The sequence below is a fragment of the Hyla sarda genome, chromosome 4 (genome assembly GCF_029499605.1).
Source record: "Hyla sarda isolate aHylSar1 chromosome 4, aHylSar1.hap1, whole genome shotgun sequence".
NCBI classification, from domain to species: Eukaryota; Metazoa; Chordata; class Amphibia; order Anura; family Hylidae; genus Hyla; species Hyla sarda.
Genome location: NC_079192.1, coordinates 269,033,461 through 269,048,055, shown reverse-complemented (window position 1 = coordinate 269,048,055; position 14,595 = coordinate 269,033,461). Strand labels below are relative to the sequence as shown.

Genomic DNA, 14,595 nt, shown 5'->3' with positions numbered 1-14,595 from the left:
GTAATGTCGGCCTGTGTTTTCTGGACAGACATTCTGCACATTTTACGCTGTGTGAACAAAAAAAATAATAAATAATAAAAATAAAAAAATAGCAGAGGGCACCATAACAAATATGTAAAGGCAATATAAAAGATTTTTCAAAACCTGTGCAGAGGTACAGTGGAGAAGTTGCCCATAGCAACCAATGAAATTCCAGCTTTAATTTTTAAAATGAACTCTAAAAAAATAGCTGGAATCTGATTGATTGCTATGGGCAACTGCTCCACTGTACCTCTGCACAAGTTTTGATCAATCTTTCCCAATATCTATATACTGGAGCATTTATTTTAACTGACTCAATTTTAAGAGTTATGCATTTAATGATCTAACAGAAAGATGGAATATGTAGCCGTAACACAACAAGCTATTAAATGTGTACAGTAATAAATCCTGATGTATGTACCTGCTTCCTTGTGCTTATGTGAAATTGTATTTTCTGTAGGTGCACTAGGCCTTCCAATGAGGGGGATGAGCAACAATACTCCTCAGTTAAACCGCAGCTTATCACAAGGCACTCAATTACCAAACCATGTAACGCCGACAACAGGGGTACCAACAATGTCACTTCATACGCCTCCATCGCCAAGCAGGTAGTTGGGAAAGCTTTTCATTCTGCAGTGTTTACTTGTTTTGTGTTTTCACTTTGCTTTGACCTCAGATTTGGGATCAGTAGCACTACTGTATATAAAGGGGTTTGTGTATTGGGCCAAGTATATCTCTTAGACTAGTCATATTGTCAAAGTTTACATGACAAGATTTTACTTTAATGATGTGTTTTAGGGGTATCTTGCCGATGAATCCCAGGAATATGATGAACCACTCCCAAGTTGGTCAGAGCATTGGAATTCCCAGCAGGTCAAATAACATGAGCAGTTCAGGTTTAGGTAGTCCAAACAGAAGCTCGCCCAGCATAATATGTATGCCAAAGCAACCATCATCCCGGCAACCTTTTACTGTGAACAGGTAAGTCACCTTTATTTATCACAGTTCATAGACAGACAGCGCGGCACTACTATCCCTTCAGGTGCAGAACGATGATGACACGGCAGACCAGGACTATAGTTTGCTGGGGGTGGTGCTCTGACTAGCAATAGTGCATGGAATCGCAACAAAGAAGAAGAGAAGAATAATCGGCAACTCACTGCGGCCAGCTGAGTATATCTTCTTTTATTGATTCATACTCACAAACATCTCATTTGGGAAGAGGGTAGTGGGGGGACACAGGATGGCGACCAAGCTCCGTTTCGCACGATGTTCGTGCTTCCTCCGGCCATGAACATCGTGCGAAACGGAGCTTGGTCGCCATCCTGTGTCCCCCCACTACCCTCTTCCCAAATGAGATGTTTGTGAGTATGAATCAATAAAAGAAGATATACTCAGCTGGCCGCGGTGAGTTGCCGATTATTCTTCTCTTCTTCTTTGTTGCACCTTTATTTATCAGAGGTGGACATGCCATAAATGTCTTTAAAAAAAAAAAAAAATCCTCTCAAATCTGTTTTTATTGAGAACAATACATAGAACTCCTCCTAGGGGATAAGTTATAGATCGAGGGAGGTCTGAGCGCTGGGACCCCCCTCAATCTCCTGCACGGGGCCCCGGCCGTTTGCTGGAAGCTGATGTCCGACCCCCGCAGGAGGCCGCGACCAGCACACCCCCTCCATGTATCTCCGTGGGGTACATGGAGGCACGTGTCGGCCAGCTCTCTGTGCGAGGGTCGCCACACCCCCTTCCAGCTGACTGCCAGGACCCCGTGCAGGAGATTGCAGGGGGTCCCAGTGATCTATAACTTATCCCCTATTCTTGGATAGGTGAGAAGTTATTTTTCACCAGACAACCCCTTTAAGGAGAATTTAAAGAGATGCCAAAAATATAACAAATAAGATAGTGTGTGTGTGTCACAGAGCAAACATGGTAGCAGGAACAGGTGATAAAGTTAAAGAAAGTATAAACAGTGGAAGCAGAGCATCACAACAAATGTTCAAAAAAGAGATAATCTTGAAAACATTGGTCTATTGTAAAGTGTAGTAATATGCAAGGTCTGTAGTGCCAAACAATGACTTGGTTCTTTCAATCAGATCTGTCAAGAAGGGGTGGGAGGTCTGAAAAAAATCCTCAGATTCCCAAAGGGTTAGGAATTTAATTGTAATTAATTTTCTCCCTCCTTGATTTAATGTACTTTGTCAAGCTAATACTTCCAAGATGCTGGGTCATTAGACCTTCTGTGTAAAAGGATCAGAAGGTTAGCTGCCATGAGCAGTATGGTGGGTGAAATATTCTTTTATATTCGATGGGAAAATTTATTGGCATTTTAACAGCACAATTTTTTTTTATGTTGGGCTTTAGGTGCTGTAAAAAAAGGTTCCTGTGATGCGTTGTCCCCGCACAGCCAATTACTGGCTCATGCTTGTCACCGCTGTGGATAGTGATTGGCTGAGCAGGGACAACACCTCACAGGAACCATCGTGCAGCTGAAAGCAGGGGGAGACTGGAAGCTGGGGGGTTTAGGAAGGCGGTTATGGCTTCTTCCTTATTTTTATATCACAAGCCAAATAAATAAAAAATGTTGCACCACTATAATACCGCTTTAATCCTTACTTACTTTGGTTTACCGTTCTAAATTGTAGCATTTGAAACACATGTATAAATATTGGATTACTGTCTGTGTGTAATACCTGTCGGAGAAAGCAGAGTACAGTGCACTGTTTTATGCCCACACCCTGATGAAACGGAGGATGTTTAGGGGTTAGTTATTCAGTGGTAGTTATTAGATCAATTTTAATAGGTCTCACCCCATACTGTTTGAAAAAGATGCAGAAGACTTTAATACTTATAGCTATAATTGTTTTCCTTTGTATTGTATTTCACATCTTAGTCTCTTTTTTTAATTTTTTTTTTCTAAACTGATGTTGTCATCTTTGATTATACAGCATGTCTGGGTTTGGAATGAACAGAAATCAGGCGTTTGGTTTGAACAATTCATTATCGAGTAATATTTTTAATGGAACAGGTGAGCAAACAATTTTCTGTTTTTTTGAAGTCCTGTAACCCTTGTTGCAAAAAGTAACTCCCCAATGTATTTACATATATCCGTTCCATCATATACAGAAAATTACCACAACTAGAGATAAGCAAACTTTTCAAAAATTCGATTCGGCCGATTCGCCGAATTTTCAGAATTTGTTCGTGGCGAATCTATATTAAAAAAGGCTATTTCTAGCCTACATACAGCCTCTATAGGGGTATAGAACACCATATGGAGTGTGCTGGGGTAGTGAAATAATACTGTTATTCAGAATAACATGCAGATTACCGGCATAGCTCTTAGAATCACTGCCGCACAGCAGCACAATGACAGAGCCTGGTGGTGGTATCAGTGTCAGGAGACTATATAGTGACTGAATGACATAGCGTGGACATGTTGGCAGCAAGAGGAGACCATTTAGTGGCTGAATGGCACAGCGTGGAGTTGGCTGATGCACTAGTACACTACACACCAGGGCTTCACAATCCCCCCCCAAAACACAATATATGAAATTTTTGACAAAGATTTCTCATTGGTAGCACCCGCTATCCAAAATTTTGAAATTAACAGACCCACGCCCCACCCCTGCGGCATCAGTAACCCATATATTGCCTGAAGGACACAGCCTGGAGTTGGCTGATGCACCAGTACACACCAGGGCTTCACAATCCCCCCTCCAAAAACACAATGAGAAATTTTTGTCAAAGATTTCTCATTGGTAGCACCCGCTATCCAAAAATTAGAAATTTCCAGAACCAGGCCCCACCCCTGCGGCATTATTAACCCATATATTGCCTGCATGACACAGCCTGGAGTTAGCTGATGCAAGAGTACACACCAGGGCTTCACAATTCCCCCCCAAAAAAACACAATATATGACATTTTTGAAAAGATTTCTCATAGGTAGCACCCGCTATTCAAAAATTAGAAATTTCCAGACCCAGGCCCCTCCTCTGCGGCATCAGGAACCCATAGATTGCCTGAAAGACACAGCCGGGAGTTGGCTGATGCACGAGTACACACCCGGGCTTCACAATCCACCCAAAAAAAAAAACTCAAAATGTTATTGAAATTGTCTGACAAAATACCTGTTTTTTAAAAACAAGCGCATATACAGCAGTTCAGAAGACTCTCTAATGCAGGATGGTGGACCACCAAAAGACATTCTTCTCAAAAATTATAAACCACACAATGTTTGAAATTTGGTTAAAAAAATTATTAAATGTGTGTAAGCGCATATGTCCCCCAGATTAGGCAGCATAGATGTCCCTCAGATTAGGAGCATACTTGTCCCCCAGAGTAGGCAGCATAGATGTCCACCAGATTAGGAGCATACTTGTCCCCCAGATTAGGAGCATACTTGTCCCCCAGATTAGGAGCATAGTTGTCCCCCAGATTAGGCAGCATAGATGTCCCCCAGATTAGGCAGCATAGATGTCCCCCAGATTAGGCAGCATAGATGTCCCCCAGATTAAGCAGCATAGTTGTCCCCCAATCAGCGTGGGCCGGTGCATTGCCGTGGAATGAGATTTGCCATAGAATGAGATGGTCCGCCTCCATCACATCCTATTGGCTCTCTCTTGTCACGTGACATATTTAAACGTCACGCATCGATGCGCACAGCAGTGTCAGTTTGGCTATCACAGGGAGAGGATCTCCTCATCCTGTGATAGCTGAAGCTGTACGGAGCTCTCATGGCCTCTGTGGCCCGACAGAAGTTCACACATGTACGCAGCTCATACGGCTGCCTCATATACATTTACTGTTGATCCACAGCCCTATCGGGATCCCGATGCCCGATGGCGCTGTCATCTGTGTGCCTTCCCGCGAGCGCCCCACGCCCGCAGCTCCACTCCCCGTCCTCCGCCCCCCGCAGCTCTACTCCCCGTCCCGTTAACGCTCAGGGAGCGGGGAACAGAAAGTAGAGCATCGGGCGCAGGTTAAGTTATTCGCGTAGTGCTGCGCATGCGCAGTACTACTTTACCTGCGCCCGATGCTCTACTTTCTGTTCCCCGCTCCCTGAGCGTTAACGGGACGGGGAGTACAGCTACGGAGGGACGGGGAGTACAGCTGCGGGCATGGGGCGCTCGCGGGGACGCACACTGATGACAGCGCCATCGGGCGTAGGAATCCCCATAGCGCTGTGGATCGCTCCCTGAGCGTTCACAGGGGACGGGGAGTAGAGCTGCGTAGGACGGGGAGTAGAGCTGCGTGGGACGGGGAGTAGAGCTGCGGGGGACGGGGAATAGAGCTGCGGGGGACGGGGAGTAGAGCTGCGGGGGACGGGGAGTAGAGCTGCGGGGGACGGGGAGTAGAGCTGCGGGGGACGGGGAGTAGAGCTGCGGGGGACGGGGAGTAGAGCTGCGGGGGACGGGGAGAAGAGCTGCGGGGGACGGGGAGTAGAGCTGCGGGGGACGGGGAGTAGAGCTGCGGGGGACGGGGAGTAGAGCTGCGGGGGACGGGGAGTAGAGCTGCGGGGGACGGGGAGTAGAGCTGCGGGGGACGGGGAGTAGAGCTGCGGGGGACGGGGAGTAGAGCTGCGGGGGACGGGGAGTAGAGCTGCGGGGGACGGGGAGTAGAGCTGCGGGGGACGGGGAGTAGAGCTGCGGGGGACGGGGAGTAGAGCTGCGGGGGACGGGGAGTAGAGCTGCGGGGGACGGGGAGTAGAGCTGCGGGGGACGGGGAGTAGAGCTGCGGGGGACGGGGAGTAGAGCTGCGGGGGACGGGGAGTAGAGCTGCGGGGGACGGGGAGTAGAGCTGCGGGGGACGGGGAGTAGAGCTGCGGGGGACGGGGAGTAGAGCTGCGGGGGACGGGGAGTAGAGCTGCGGGGGACGGGGAGTAGAGCTGCGGGGGACGGGGAGTAGAGCTGCGGGGGACGGGGAGTAGAGCTGCGGGGGACGGGTTGTAGAGCTGCAGGCGTGGGGATCCTGATGACAGCGCCATCGGGCATAGGGATCCCGATAGCGCTGTGGATCAACAGTAAATGTATATGAGGCAGCCGTATGAGCTGCGTACATGTGTGAACTTCTGTCGGGCCACAGAGGCCATGAGAGCTCCGTACAGCTTCAGCTATCACAGGGTGAGGAGATCCTCTCCCTGTGATAGCCAAACTGACACTGCTGTGCGCATCGATGCGTGACCTTTAAATATGTCACGTGACAAGAGAGAGCCAATAGGATGTGATGGAGGCGGACCATCTCATTCTATGGCAAATCTCATTCCACGGCAATGCACCGGTCAGAGCCAATCAAAGGGCCGTATGTGGCAAGCGGGCCGTACAATGCCCAGGTCTGCCCCAGAGGGTTTCATAACCAACCACAATAGAGAAAATTTTGTTGTAGGAGCATGGTCAATCTACTCTGACCCATCTGTCATTGGTGGCTGGAAATCCTGGCTGATCCATCCCTGATTCATCTTGACAAACGTCAGTGTCTCCACATTTTTAGTGGACAGACCAGTTCGCCTTGGGGTGACTATGGCCCCGGCAGCACTAAACACCCGCTCTGATGGCACACTACTGGCTGGGCAGGACAGCTTTTTCCAGAGCAAACTCCGCTAGTTGCGGCCATAAATCGAGTTTGGCTGCCCAAAAGTCCAGCGGATCTTCAACGGTTGTTGGCAGGGTCATGTCGAGGTAAGCCACCACCTGCTGGTTCAGGTCCTGCTCCATGTCCGCCTTGCTGCCTCATAGGCAAATCTCTTCTCCTGATGATGATGAAGCCCCGGCTTCTGCACCCGGCTCCCAATTGCGATCGGCTTCATAATCATCAGAAGATGTGTGCATGTCACTGATGTCCTCCTCGTGTTCCACAACAGTGTCTGCCTCAGGACCCTGAACAATTGAAATACAGCCTCCCACGTCACTCTCCGCATCACTACTTGCCCGCCTTGCGGAGATAGCAACGCATGTCTCCTCACATTCTTTGCTGCCCATTAGCTGCTGACTGTCCTCTATTGGATCGTCCTCAGTAACTAGTGGAGCTGAACCCAAAGCATGAGATACTTCTTTGGGAGAGGGAACAGCATAGAACAAAGGCAATGGGATTACGGGGACTGCTCCCGGGCCATGCCAACTGAGGGTTGTGTCTGAGGAACCCACCGACTCTTGACTGGGGTTGTCAGATGTCGCTTGTGATAATGGGGATGAGTGTGCAAACCAATTGACGAGGAGAGATGGGTCGACGACACGACCACTGGGTGTTAATGGGAGCTCAGGCCTATTGCTGCGACTCCTGCTGCCACTCGCCCCAAGTCTGCTGCCAACTCTGCCTGACGTATGTAGGCCTCTGCCCCTTCTCTGTGCACGTCCTGGCACTTCCCTGCCTGACATACTTAGTGCGTTTATGAGAGTATAGAACAGCAGCAGGTGATTACTTATGGCTGTCCTTTAAAAGTATATAGGCCCTAGACAGAATAACAGTTACTAAATAGTACACTCCTTTGTTGTATGTATGCCCTTTGCAATGATGAGCGCACTCGTATGCGTATTTCTACGCAGAAAACACACTTTTTTTTTTTTTAAATACACCAGCAAGTGTATACTAATGTGTGGAATAGCACTGAATTTAGCACAGAGAGAGAATAACAGGTAGTAAATAGTACACTGCTTTGTTGTATATATGCCCTTTGCAATGATGAGCGGCGCACTGTTAAGCGTGTTTGTACGCAGGAAAACCTTTTTTTTCTTAATACACCGGTAGGTGTATAACGTGTGGTATAACTCTGAATTTGGCACAGAGACAGAGTAACAGGTGAAAAATGGTAAAAAGACACTAAAGTCCACACTAATATGACTTATTTCTGAACAGCAGCAGGACCCAACAGTGCAGCACCACAAAAAAAATCCAGGGATTAAACCCTAAATTGCACTCACACAATTCTGAGCAGCAGAAGATTGGAGCAAAAAAAAAAAACTCAATTGAGCTGAAAAATGAGGAGATAAGATGCTTCAGAAAGTTCAGGCAGCTTGGAGATCTGTATGAGGCAGCTGACAGCTATCTGCCCCTCTCTGCTGCAATGCTCAATAACGTGAATAGGAGGTTTAGCTATCAATGATCCTTCTCAGAGTAACAGCACAGCACTCTGCACTCCTGTCTTTCCCTAATGCTGATGTGACTAGCAGTTGCAGTGTAACGCTGTGGTATGAGCTATTCACACTCACGCAGTCCCGTCCTCTCCATCTGAGTGCATAGATGAAATGAAGAGAGGCAAGATGGCTGCCGATTATATAGGGGCTGTGACATCACAGGGGTCAGTGAACACTGATAGGTGCTTCAGGGTCAGCCCGCCTACCTTCATTCCCGTCGCTGTTTCCCGCCCTCCCATAATTCCCTGCCCCATATACTCCCATGTGGATCCGCCATCTTAGGTCTCCAATAGCCTGGAACGCTGTAAAATGGAGTTTAATGAAGCAATTTGTGCGATAGAATCGCGGCGATATTCGTTGCGAATCGAATTTTTCATGAAATTCGTAACGAATTCTGGTTCGCCAACTTCGATTCGCTCATCTCTAACCACAACTGATTAAAAAATGCATCAGTTGTCATCAGGCTTTGACAATTTACTACTGCAGAAATTTCAGTGCTAGATAGGAAAATTCTCTTATCTGGTATCTGGACCACTAACCTGCTGGATGCCTTAAACGTTCTTGTTGGAATAATGGGACCGGTTCTAGTATCAATTTCCCTCCAAACAAATGAGAATGGGGCCTTATTTACATCACAGGTTTGGTGTTTGCATAATAATTTTGACAAGTTGTTATAACTCTAAATTGCTAAAAACGTGATTGTGTAAACACACAAACATCTCAACATGACAATCCCTGTCTATTTGTCCTCTCTGCCTGTCTTTATCACACAGTCAACTATACATTCAAGAGATAAGCTAGGCAGGCTTCTGTTTAGAATGCCCTAGCCTGAAAAAAGTCCCAATTTCCTTCTAGTGGCATGAATAATTGTGGGTATTGAGTAGTCTGTTTCAGGGGATGTGTGAGTATCTATTATATCAAATAGACTTATGAGTGTGAGATATGGAAAGGAAGAAATATTTAAATTAAGGTTCAGTCTTTAATTTTAAAATCAGTGTCTCCATAATCCATAGCAATTTAAATATATCCATAATTCTGACTTTAAAGCCCTACTGCTTAGGTACAAGAATTTAGTTAAAATAAGAGGACAGAAGCGCTTCTTAGCTTAAATCGTACAGTTGTTAGTTGAACAAGGGATTTCTGCGGCCTAGGCATTTGTCAGTGCACAACTACCTGTGCAATATGGGATGTGCGGTTAATGAATAATTAAAGGAAAGGATGGGATGAATGATCCAGCAGTAGTTTATCTGGACCTGCTCAGTAGGTGTAATACAGCCTTTATACTTTGTCAATTCCAATGAGATGTATAGCAAGAGAGGAGCCACTAGATGGCAGAGATGAATGCATCATTGCTTACTTTTTTTGCAAACCCGACAGCCTTCTAACCTAACAGCAGCAAAGAATAAAGTTTTTCTATCCAAAAAAACTTTTTTTTACATGTCCAGAAAACTTTTATACATAGATGTTTAATTCTCTGCATGTTAAAATGTTGTTGGCCTTCATGCATGCTCTTGTTAATTTAAGAATGCCACTTTTATTATTTATTAACACTGTTTTTATTAACATTTTATAAACCATGCAGTTTTAGGTAACTTAATACTCAGCAATCAATTACAGTTCCGCTCTCGTTTCTCAAATTGCTCTGCTAAAATGAAAGCTGAGCTCTGATTGGTTGTTATGGGCAAATCAGACAGGAAGTAATACATCTGTCCCATTATAAAACCGTTATAAACATTGTGGGGACTGGAGTAAAGCTGTAAGGGTAAAGATATATGTACTAGTTGGGATTCCATTTACAAGCCTGTGTTTGTTCTTGCACATTGCTTTTGGTAGACTTTTTTTGTACCTTTTTTTTTCTGTATTTCAGACGGAAGTGAAAATGTGACCGGTTTGGACCTTTCAGATTTCCCTGCACTAGCTGATAGAAATCGAAGGGAAGGAAGTGGTAACCCTACTCCGTTAATAAACCCTTTAGCGGGAAGGGCTCCTTATGGTAAGGGAATACCTGTTCATTTTCAGTTCACTTGCATTATTACTAGAAAAAAGATGCTTTCAAGGTGGAGTTATACTGTACCCCTAACTATAAACAGCCTTTCAGAATTCAGCCTCCACACAACTGATTACTAAGTAGATTTAAATGGGCTCTGCCAGATTCAAGAACTTTTTTTTTATATGTTGTTTATCTTGGCAAAATATTAACCTCTCTAATATACTTCATAAGAAAATGTTATTTCATTTTTTTTTATAGAATTCATGGCTTATAAAATCATGGCTTTGTCCAAGCTGAAGCATAGTGAGGGTGGGCTAGCAGTTATCTGTCGATTTGGACAGGAGAGAGTACAGAGGAGTGCTATCAGACAGGAGAGAGCACAGAGGAGTCATATCAGACAGGAGAGAGCACAGAGGAGTCATATCAGACAGGAAAGAGAGCACAGAGGAGTCATATAAGACAGGAAAGAGAGCACAGAGGAGTCATATCAGACAGGAGAGAGAGCACAGAGGAGTCATATCAGACAGGAGAGAGAGCACAAAGGAGTCAGATCAGACAGGAGAGAGAGCACAGAGGAGTCATATAAGACAGGAAAGAGAGCACAGAGGAGTCATATCAGACAGGAGAGAGAGCACAGAGGAGTCATATCAGACAGGAGAGAGAGCACAGAGGAGTCATATCAGACAGGAGAGAGAGCACAGAGGAGTCATATCAGACAGGAGAGAGAGCACAGAGGAGTCTTATCACACAGGAGAGAGCACAGAGGAGCCCTATCAGACAGGAGACGGCAAAGAGGAGTCCTATCAGACAGGAGAGAGCACAGAGGAGTGCTATCAATCAGACAGGAGAGAACACAGAGGAATCCTATCAAACAGGGGAGAGAGCACAGAGGAGTGCTAGTCCACCCTCACTTACTGGATTTTTTCCATGTCTGTGCTCCAGCTTGGACACAGCCATGATTTTATAAGCCATGATTTCTATAAAAAGGAAATAACATTTTCTTATGAAGTATATTAGAAAGGTTAATGTTTTGGCAAGATGTACAACATAAGTTTTTGTAGCTGACAGTGCCCATATGTTACACATGATTTACACATATGAAGTTACACATCCACTCCCGGACGAAGGTCACGTGCCAAAACGCGCGTTGGAGTGGCATCATCCCGGATTCATACCACTTGTGTAGTGTGTAGGTATCTTGCTTTTTGCAACCCCTATCTTGTATTTGCATGGTCTTTTGTACCCTTATGACATACAGCATATAGCACTTTATATTGTATGCAACTTTGGACAGTATTTACTGTTTACAAGGGCTTTTAGCTATAAAAGTGTCAATTTCTCTAATATATATATATATATATATATATATATATATATATATATATATATATATATATATATATATATATATATAATATACCTACCTCTCCATTTGCTATACTAAGATCTCTTTTATCATATCCGTTGAAGCCGCTTTTTTGATGTTTGTTTCCTCTTTACATATACCGTATATACCCGAGTATAAGCAGAGTATTTCAGCAAGATTTTTCGTGCTGAAAACACCCCCCTTGGCTTATACTCGAGTGAACTCTCCGCCCTCAGTGCTCTTCAACCTGCGGACCTCCAGAAGTTTCAAAACTACATCTCCCAGCATGCCCGGACATCCATCGGCTGTCCGGGCATGCTGGGAGCTGTAGTTTTGAAACCTCTGGAGGTCCGCAGGTTGAAGACCACTGCCCGGGCCTTCGTCATCATCCAGCCCCCCATCCCCCCTTTAGTTTTGTACTCCCCTCCGCTCGGCGGGAAGTTCGGGTGAGCTTGACCGGGCCATCTGTGCTGCAGGACCATCCGGTGGGGAGAGATAGTCGTTCCGGGCTGTCCATCTTCACCGTGGGGGCCTCTTCTCCGCGCTTCGGGCCCGGAATAATGACGTTGCCTTGACGACAACGCACAGGGACTTCGTCAAGGCAACGTCATTATACCGGGGCCGGGCCCGAAGCGCGGAGAAGAGGCCCCCCCTGGTGAAGATGGACAGCCCGGAACGACTATCCCTCCCCACCGGACGGTCCTGCAGCACAGATGGCCCGGTCCAGCTCACCCAAACGTCCCGCCGAGCGGAGGTGAGTACAAAACTAAAGGAGGGGATGGGGGGCTGGATGATGACCAGATGACATCCAGTTGTTTCAAAACTACATCTCCCAGCATGCCCGGACAGCCGATGGCTGTCCGGGCATGCTGGGAGTTGTAGTTTTGGAACATCTGGAGGTCCGCAGGTTGAAGACCACTGTTAAATCAGACATTGACAAGCGATGATGATGAAGTGGGTGGTGGGGGGTGATGACAGGGTAATGATGATGACAGGGTAATGATGAAGGGGGGGATGATGACAGGGTAATGATGAAGGGGGGGGATGATGACAGGGTAATGATGAAGGGGGGGGATGATGACAGGGTAATGATGAAGGGGGGGGGATGATGACAGGGTAATGATGAAGGGGGGGTTGATGACAGGGTAATGATGAAGGGGGGGGGTTGATGACAGGGTAATGATGAAGGGGGGGGGGGGGTTGATGACAGGGTAATGATGAAGGGGGGGATGATGACGGTAATGATGAAGGGGGGATGATGACGGGGTAATGATGAAGGGGGGATGATGACGGGGTAATGATGAAGGGGGGATGATGACGGGGGGATGATGACGGGGTAATGATGAAGGGGGGGGTTGATGACGGGGTAATGATGAAGGGGGGGATGATGACGGGGTAATGATGAAGGGGGGGATGATGACGGGGTAATGATGAAGGGGGGGATGATGACGGGGTAATGATGAAGGGGGGATGATGACGGGGTAATGATGAAGGGGGGGATGATGACGGGGTAATGATGAAGGGGGGGATGATGACAGGGTAATGATGAAGGGGGGGATGATGACAGGGTAATGATGAGGAAGGGGGGGGATGATGACAGGGTAATAATGAAGGGGGGGGATGACGACGGTAATGATGATGAAGGGGATGATGACAGGGTAATGATGAAGGGGGGGATGATGACAGGGTAATGATGAAGGGGGATGATGACCGGTGATGATGATGACGGGGGTTTGGATGATGACAGGGGGGATTATGTATTTCCCACCCTAGGCTTATACTCGAGTCAATAACTTTTCCTGGGTTTTTGGGGTGAAATTAGGGGCCTCTGCTTATACTCGGGTCGGCTTATACTCGAGTATATACGGTATGTGGTTTTTAATGTATATCAATAAACCTTATACTTTTTAATATACTGGTTTGCTAAAACTCCCTTTTGTTCTTTTGTTTGTTTTTTTCACCAAGTTACACATGATGCAGAGGGAAGCAGGAATGTTAGTTTCCCTAAGCATGAGGTTACTGTTTAAGAGAGCTCAAGGCACAGACAGGCTGCTGCTTCTAGGTAGTGTTCTGTCTCACCCCAGTGTGTACTCATTAAAGGAGATATGCAGCGGAAAGAAACTTATCCCCTATTCACAGAATAGGGGATAAGTGTCTGAGCGTGGGGGGGTCCCCCGCGATCTCCCATACAAGGCCTCTGCTCTGCTGTTGTAATAACATGTCACACCCAGCACGGAAGCTGGTGGAAACACACCCCCTCCATTCTTCTCTACGGGAGAGGCAGAAGCACACGAACGTTGTTTCTCCGCCTCTCCCATAGAGATCAATGGAGGGGGTGTGCTTCGACCAGCTTCCTTACTGGGTACGACACGCACATTAGAGGAGCAGAGTCGGGGACCTGTATGGGAAATTACAGGTTTCAGCAGTTGGACCCCCTGCGATCAGACACTTGTCCCTTATCCAGTGTATAGAGAATACATTTTTTTTCCCCACATTTCTTCTTTAATGCTGTATAATATGTGTTTGTGCGGTTTGAGTAGCATAAAACTAAACTGATGCTGACATCGCGATTGCAGGACATTGTCAATTATTCTGAAACACTCGGGCATATCAGAGTAATCCTATTTTTAAAATGCCACCGGGACCCAGGTAACTAGGCATTTATACGGGTCGTGACTGCTCCCTACTTGGCTTGTGTGAGTCGTGCATCTCTCCTTAGCAGTGTATAGGGAATGTATTGCATATGTCCATTTTTTTAGCACATTTTTACAGCTGACAGAAATAATTAAAAAAAAACATCTTTTTTGTAAATATATTATTACTTCTGTCTTAATCAAGAGCAGTTTTCACAATTTTGCTAGTTATCACTGGAAACAGTTAACAGTCCTGTAATTAGACATCTCTTCATTGGCTTGGCTAAGCTTTTAGGCTGGAGTTTAGGCAGGAGGGATAAGAATTTGTCATTTTTCCCGCATTTCCCATTCCTTTTTTAATCCATTTTTGGCTTTGGATCAAAAACTGCAGTGCATGACAGCAGACTTATGATGTCTTGGATTGTTTTTTTCCAGTATCAGATTGTGTAACTGTTACT

General features: G+C 46.2%; 1 protein-coding gene across 2 annotated transcripts in view; it reads left to right on the top strand.

Annotated features, from left to right (window-relative positions):
• Window positions 1–14,595, top strand: part of CNOT2 (CCR4-NOT transcription complex subunit 2) — a 97,256-nt gene that overhangs the window by 51,872 nt on the left and 30,789 nt on the right. For both annotated transcript variants that reach the window (XM_056574133.1, XM_056574132.1), the window contains 4 exons: window positions 482–629; window positions 820–1,002; window positions 2,967–3,046; window positions 10,016–10,141. In XM_056574133.1, coding sequence (XP_056430108.1) covers window positions 482–629; window positions 820–1,002; window positions 2,967–3,046; window positions 10,016–10,141 — 537 coding nt within the window. The remainder of the gene's footprint in view (window positions 1–481; window positions 630–819; window positions 1,003–2,966; window positions 3,047–10,015; window positions 10,142–14,595) is intronic.